This window comes from Ursus americanus, chromosome 16 (assembly GCF_024610735.1).
Source record: "Ursus americanus isolate L20-20 chromosome 16, mUrsAme1.1.p, whole genome shotgun sequence".
Classification (NCBI taxonomy): domain Eukaryota; kingdom Metazoa; phylum Chordata; class Mammalia; order Carnivora; family Ursidae; genus Ursus; species Ursus americanus.
In genome coordinates, this window is record NC_142142.1 from 43510010 (window position 1) to 43517616 (window position 7607).

The window sequence follows — 7607 nt, forward strand, 5'->3', positions numbered from 1 at the left end:
AACAATATAGATGGTGAAGACGGTAACCAGTAGCAGGAAGACTAGCAGACAGACACTGAGTGATACACACAGAGGGAGACTCACTGCACAATGTTATAGCTGAGTTTGAAGTGAAGCTTCAGGAACCACTATGGCAAAGCCCCCGGAGCTTCATCATATCCAGACTGGCCTCCCAGGTCCAGTCTTTCGGAGCCCATCATATTATGTTTCCCATCTTGGATTTCCGTGAGATTCTGACTCCCCTATTGCCCCATTTACAATACCCCAACACCTCCTAATTGTCTTGCCCAAGTGGAGGTCATCTCTGTTCTTCACGTTTGGGGGTGGGGAAGATAGGAAAAAGAGGAAACAAGAGGGCAGACAGACCCTGAACATGCACCCTAGTTCTAGATTCCGGTCCAGAACACTCATGGAGGCCAAAGTTTCCTTACTTGGTGGAAAAATTGATCAAAGGAAGACAAACCAATTGTATGGAATTAGAAATCTGGAGGATTATGAATAGTAGGAAAAGAGGGTTTCTTGTGTAGAAATGTGTGTAAAATCGTAGAAACCCAATAGAAATGTGTTCATGATAGACAAGTTCTCAGAAAACCACACCTCAAAACTTCTGTTCTGCTCACAAATTCTGTACCAGTCATACTGACACACCAGGAGGCTGGCTCCAGAGCCTCACGCAGAGATATGGGATACTCTCCAGACACGTTATAGAATCCGGGCTTACTCTGTGATCTCATGGTTTTTTTATGGACAAAACTCTAAAACAACAGCTGAATATTTCAAAATATACCCTGTAAGTATTCAACACAGACGTACAGATTGCCTGATTTATTCTGGGGGGTGGGGGGTGCTGTTAAAAATGACAAAGAAAAACTGGAAACATAAACATTATTTGTACTCTTTCAACACTTTGGGTGCGTGTTTAGTCATAGTTCTATCACAGACGGATGAGGGCAGGAAAATCTGCCCCCTGGCCCTCAGGCGGAGGAAATAACCTCTGGAAGAACGTGATCTGGAGGTTGAAAGTGCCAGCTTTAAACTTCTTGGGCTGATTTTAAATCTTTGCTTAGGACCATCCGGGTAGGACTGGGGTCTTTCTGTTGGGACAAGTCAGAGACAGCAGTGTGGCTTATGCACCTCTGATCAGTAAGGCAGAAGAGCTAAGACAGCAAAAGGAAAGTACCATACCCCAAAGCAGGGTCTGCTGGGGTGGCCTAAGACCTCAAAGATCTCAGAAATATTAGAAATATGCCACTAAAATTCCTCACACAAACACAGAGTTCCACTCTAAGGAAGAAAGAAGCAGTCCGTAGCAATGAAGTCGAGCAGGGAATCCAGGCGAAAGTTGTAAGAGAAAGTTCGAATCCTGGGTGGGAGAGGGGATGGCAGGTAGCAAGTCCTGGAAGTCACTATGGGGGTTGCTCTAGAGAGATGAAAAATTTTAACTACTTCCCTTTCAATGCCTTCAAGAGATGAAGCTCGAAAGCTCTCCCAGCCCACCGCCAGCCCCAACATAGGAATCTCCCTGGAAAAACACATTTAATTTAAACATGCATGACATAAAAGAACTGCAGAGAAACCCCATATAATGTTATGAGACAAGTGCACTGAACACTATCCTTATAGAAAACAAAAGGATGCCAGGAAAATATGGCTTCGAAATGGATAGAAACTCAATACTTTGAGTGCAACTACACGAAATGAGAGAAATGATAGAAACTATAAAAAAGCAGCATAGAAAAAACTGTTTAAAGATTCATTTATTTGAGAGAGAGAGAGAGAGAGAGGCGCGCGCACACACATACACACACACACACGCAGGCACACGTACGAGTGGGGGGAAGGGAAGAGGGAGAGAATCTCCAGCAAACTCCCCACTAAGATCATGACCTGGGCTGAAACCAAGAGTCCAACATTTAATTGACTGAGCCACCCAGGTGCCCCAGGAAATTTTTTTTTTTTAATGTTCAGCTTCCTTCTCTAAGAATTCAGTCTAAAAGCCATTTGGGGGGCACCTGGGTGTCCCAGTTGGTTAAGCGTCTGCCTTCGGCTCAGGTCATGATCCCAGGGTCCTGGGATCGGGCCGCACCGGGCTCCCTGCTCAGCCCTCTCTCGCTGTGTCTCCCTCTGTCCAATAAAGAAATAAAAATCTTTAAAAATAAAAAATTAAAGCCATTTGGGCTGAGCAAGGTAGATCTCCATGAAGGAGGTTACTGGGTATGGGCCCAACATAGGCTGTTGGAAGCCCCCGTGGGTGAGGACAACATCCATGCACTTTGGTGCGGATTGTCAGAGTCGGCTGTGGCGAGGAGGGTGTCCCTGCAGAGTGGTGTGGTGGTAGAGGTGGGTGAACATGGGCGGGTGGCGACTGAGTGGATCGAGCAGGGTGTCACTTGGTCCATTGTTGGTCATTGGAGTCCAAACTGCATGAGGAGGGCAACTTGTGGGGTGGACAGCAGTGGCAGGCTGGTAAGGCACATTGAAATGTAAGTGGGGTGCATGGTGACCCAAAAAAGGATTTGGCACCTGAAAATTGCAAGGAGGGTATCTGCAAGTGGGCATAACACTGGAGTAGCCTGCGGTGGGATGCTGGAGCCCAAGGGGTCAGGTGGTGGCAATGGGAGTTCGGTTTTATACAGAGGGGAATAACAAAATAAGAAATGTATTGAGGATAATAGGAGCCCCATTTCTCAGTTTTGTAGAAAGGATTTATAAACATGGGAAGAGAAAAAAAATGAGAATCAATTCTAGATGGAAGTATGTATGCGGGGAGGGGGTGTGCACACCTGTGCACACTTGCATATGTACGTACACACATGTATTCACCTTTGACCATGGCGAAGTGCTAAGGGCAGTGAGACTCCAGTAGCCATGTGCATACCTAGTACCCCAATTTTGCTTTCTAAATAACTTTCCCCCTGAGAAGAAGCAGGGCTTCCTAGAGGAAAAGTACAAAATGAGCCTGGACTATTTGGCTCCCACAGATATAAGGAAATGTTCCAAGAACGATGAAGAATATTGAAAGGACCTAGCGGCAAACTTGAAGTGACTCTTGCTGACCAAATGTAAACATTAAGATATGCGCAACAGTAACAGATTATAATCAGTTCAACAAAAATAGGAAAATGAGCTTATATTTATATAATCAAATAAATAGGCCTCATCCTACCAGTTTGTTAGAAGTCAGTCTCCTTCCGTGTGAGCATGCTCATTCCCACTCCTATTTTTCCCAGGGTGCTAGAACCATACAGAGTTGGAAAGCCTGAGTGTGCGTGAGGGAGGGGGCGGCGGAAGCATCCGCTCATGGGCACAGCTCTGTATAGAGGTACTGTTGAGATGTCCAGTGGCCAGACTCGCATGGCTTGCTCAGATCCTACCAATTTCAGCCTCTTCCATGCCCTGCTAGACACAGGGGACTATTTGTGTGGCTGCGTCTGGTCTCATCTCCTTGGAAGTATCCTGCAGCTCTTCCGAATCTAGGGGTGGATGCCTTCCTGTGAGGTTGCCAGGGAAGCAGGGTGCAAGTTACTATCTCTAGACCCCCTAGACGTCCTCTGCTCTTCTCCCACCCTCAACCTCGGAGAAAGTCTCATTTCTAGAAGTCAGAAAAGCTTTCTCTCTTCAGGATTCCTGAAGAAAGTTCCTGTCTACTCTCTATGCTTCTCTTCACTCTGGGAATAGCATTCGTGAACAAAATTCAAGAAGACCCAAGCTATTTCTTTTCACTTTGCTAGTTCCCTCCTCAAGAGGCCAGGATTATGTGCTTTAGTGGGAGTATGATGAGAAGGATAATATTGAGAGAGAAACATTTAAAAAGAGGAAAGAAAGAAAGAAAGAAAGAAAGAAAGAAAGAAAGAAAGAAAGAAAGAAAGGGTGAGGGAGAGGGAGGGAGGGAGGAAGGAAGGAAAAAAGGAAAGAAAGAAAAGAAAAAAGGAAAGAAAAGAAAAGAAAAGAAAAGAAAAGAAAAGAAAAGAAAAAAGAAAAGAGGAAAGGGCAGGGAAGGAAAGAGGGAAGGGGAGGGGAGGGGAGGGGAGGGGAGGGGAGGGGAGGGGAGGGGAGGGGAGGGAAGGGAAGATCCTACCACAGAAAGAAGGGGAAAAGCCAGGAAAAGAATCGACCTACCTCATCTTCCTTTTTTTTTTTTTTTTGAGAGAGAGAGCATGTAATGGGGGTGGGCAGAGGGAGACACAGAATCTTAAGCAGGCTCCACGCCCAACCCAGAGCCCAAAGCAGGGCTTGATCTCAAGACACGGAGATCTTGACTGGAGCTAAAATCGAAAGTCAGACACTTAACCGACTGAGCCACCCAGGCACCTCTCGTCTTATTCTGAAGCAACTTCGGCACACAGTGAAAGCACTAGGTTTCGTAAAAACCTGCAGGAGACCTTGGTCTTACTCTCAAAGTGTTTGTTGCCCCCACTCCACCACCACCGCCACCACCAGGAACCAAGACGGAAAAATCTAGAAAAGAAGAGGACTTTTTCTTACATATGCAGAAGGCAGAACCATGTGTTTCCGACCTGAAACATGGCTCTCTAGGAAATCACTGGGAAGAGGCGGGGGCAAGAATGTCATCCAGAGATCGGGGCGCCTGAAGGACAAGCAGCCTCTACAGGATTTCATTGCATAAGTCATAGCCCCGGCAGCATCTGAACTTCACCCAGTAGACACTCCATTTTATCTTGTCCACGTTAGCACAGTTCTTCAGGCAGCCCATGAAGGTTAACCACAGAGTCCCATCTTCTGCAGGCGGAAGGAAAAACAGATTAGCAGAGAGGCTTCTGCAAAGAAACTTCTTTCCAACCCAGACCAGCAGACAAGAACCGCCTTGTGTGCAGTTCAAGTCTCTGTTATTCAAAAGTGCAAGATGTTGCGAGTTGAAGGCGTCCCGGAAGGAAAGCAGTGGAAGAATAGTATGAAAAAATTCTTGGTGTGTGGGGAGGTGATGACAGCAGCAACGGAGGGATTTCCAAAGCTGGAGGTCTCAGTGGAGAATCTTAGCGCTGGCGGAAGTCGGGGTTATAAATGCCAAGGGTTCACTTAGCACGAACCGTAGGAAAACCGAGAGGGCCATGAAGCCAGTGTCTATTGGTGACACTGACCCCCCTATCTCCACAGTTTAAAACCACCCCCAAGAAGGTCCAGGCAGGGACAGACAAGGAGCCGCGCTCCCCACTCCAACAAGCACCTACTCTCCACTGGCCATATCGTGCCTCCCCTCTTCTCTCTATCCAGTCTCCCAGTTTTCTGCAGGCTTCTCAAAATACTGGTTCCAGAGCTACAGATCCCCACCCTTCGGTGACCACCTCCATCCGGTTTTCATTATGGCCTATGATAGGCGTAGAGAGATCAGGCATCCCGGGGCTGGGGCTGCGTGGGGCAAAATAAAGCCCCTGCTTTTTCCTATGGCTCGTATGTCCTGGCCGGCTTCCCCCACCCCCATCCCCCAACTTACTCTTGAAAATCCTGCCAGTCATGCAACCCTCATCTTCTGCCGCAGTGCATATCCCTCTGCCTCTGGAACACCTCTCTCCTGGAAACTGGATATGGCACATCCTACACTGAACGATGTCTGTCATTGGGGCGGGAAAACCGGGAATAGAAGTGAGAAGCGGTTTCACACAGCCATGAGAAAACCCGCCTCCCTTTCAGATCTGAAGTCGGCTTGGAGGCCGGAAGGCTTTCCCAGAGACCCATGAAGGGTGGGCCTCTGCCTCTATTAAGAGAGGCTAAGCCAGGAGAAGGACTGGAGTTTATGGTCTCGGGAGTTTGGCCTGGGAAACATGGGAGGGGAAAGAAAGGGGGCGGGACAAGGGAAAGAACGAAATCAAGATCAAGATAATCAGGTCTTCTTCATACTCACTGGGATAATGGGCATCCTCAGCAAATAGTTCATGGACTGTACTGGCAAGGAGAAACAAAACCAGTCTACAGTTTTGTCCAAGATTTAGCCCTGCATAGGGCCCCTGCGATGCTTGTGACACACGGGGTCCATCCTGGGCTGTTCACCTGGGGCCACTCTAGGCTCTTTCTGTCCCTCCAAAGCCTTGGCAGCTGCCTCCTGGCATCTCTGCACGTCCTCCTTCCTTTCAATTCCCTTCACCTCCGTGGGGCCTCTCAGATACCCTACCGACCCCTATAGCACAGACCAGGGGAGAAAGATAAACGCACTGTTTCCCCCTCATTCCCCTCTTTGTAATTGACCGATGTGCTTTTCTTAGCTACATGTGCCTGGAAGCTGACAGTGGGGAAAAGAATCTGAAATTCATGAAGTTGCCACCTGATAGGTCTGGCCAACTAGTGCCCGTAAAGTCAATACTGCGCTCCCTCCTTTCCCCTTGACTGGCCCTGTAGTTCACTCACCCTGAGCCTTGTTGACTGCGGCTCCTGCTACTTTGTCAACCTTCACATCAGCTCCCAGCCCAACCCATCCTGCTCTCAGAGGCTGCTGAGTGCTGAAATTCAAGGTCTATCTCTGGGTTCCTTTCAACACCCAATGCCCACTCTGCCCGGCTCATCTCCTCCCTCCTCCCATCTTCCCTCTCCCACACCACGATCTATTTCTACTCACTTGTGTGTTCGCTCTCATGCAGTGACCCAGACAGTACTGTTGGGGAAAAAGACACGTGCTCTGCAGACCTCATTTTACAAACCCTGCCTCACAGCTTCTATGAAAATCGTCTCAATTCCCTCATAATCCACCTATTTCCTCCTCTAAGGGGGAGACGAAGTCTCTGGTGAAGGTTCCAGGGATGTGAAGCATTGGAGGCGAATGGCATGGTATGTGGCATGCGGCTCCCATAAAAACACCCCCATCGTGGGAGCTCTGACCCATTCGCCTATCCTGGACACACCTCACCAACTGTCAACCCTAGGGACTCACTTCTAATGCAGCCGAGCAGGATGGGGAGTCCCAAAAGCAGGGGCTTGTCCATTTTGAAAAGAGAAAGGAGCAGTTTAGGGCAGGAAGCTGTCAGCCGCCTATTTATACCTCTTCCAGGCTGGCTTTCCTAGGAGGGGTTAGGGGTGGGGACACTGCGAAAGGGCTTGAAAGGCATCCTCAGCTCCTAGGGAAACCGGTGACTTTGTGTTTCTCTTTTTGCAGAACTGGGGAGAAAAGGGACCAGCTCTTCAAATCAGGTCCTGGACCTGATTTATTCCAGTCTGACCACCCAGGATGGTTGATGCCGTGTTGTTTTTTTTTTTCATGGTACCACACTGTGGGACAATACGAGGATAAGTCAGAGCTAGGTGGGTAGGATTCAGAGACATCTATGCCAAGTTTAGTCTTGGCACGAGCCTATGGAGTCTACGAGCACGAATCATTGCAACACAGGAAGGACGCCGAGCATAGACGCACACCGAGCATAGACCCTTAAAAAGGCACACCTGTGGGGAGTGGAGCCTCGTCTCTGCTGTCATCGCAAGGAATTGAGGGAAACGTGCATGTCCATGCTTAGGGCCAAGCAACAGAGGGAGAGAAACAGCAACTGGAAGGAAGCAGATTGCAATGGGGCACAATTTAGGGCTACAGCAGCAAAGTGGGATCTTGGTGTAAGCCAGATGTTGGCTGAAGACACAGGGGATGAGAGTGATGCGTGGAGGAGATT

General features: G+C 48.5%; 1 protein-coding gene across 1 annotated transcript; it reads right to left on the reverse strand.

Moving 5' to 3' along the window:
* Positions 1–4606: 4606 nt before the first annotated feature.
* PATE1 (prostate and testis expressed 1) lies at positions 4607–6760 on the reverse strand. The gene is made up of 3 exons (XM_045797626.2): positions 6700–6760; positions 5453–5569; positions 4607–4740 (listed from the first exon to the last, which is right to left on the reverse strand). The coding sequence occupies exons 1-3, from the start codon at positions 6758–6760 to the stop codon at positions 4607–4609; spliced, it is 312 nt and encodes a 103-aa protein (XP_045653582.2).
* Between the last annotated feature and the right edge of the window lie 847 nt (positions 6761–7607).

What these genes read in the sequence shown, in the direction of transcription:
- PATE1 (XM_045797626.2), bottom strand. Translation starts at nt 6,760, where the DNA reads ATGCTTCACATCCCTGGAACCTTCACCAGAGACTTCGTCTCCCCCTTA. An exon ending in CCCCTTAGAGGAGGAAATAG is followed by an intron (nt 5,570 to 6,699) that starts GTGGATTATGAG and finishes CCCCAATGACAG; the next exon opens with ACATCGTTCAGTGTAGGATG. An exon ending in GACTGGCAGGATTTTCAAGA is followed by an intron (nt 4,741 to 5,452) that starts GTAAGTTGGGGG and finishes TTCCGCCTGCAG; the next exon opens with AAGATGGGACTCTGTGGTTA.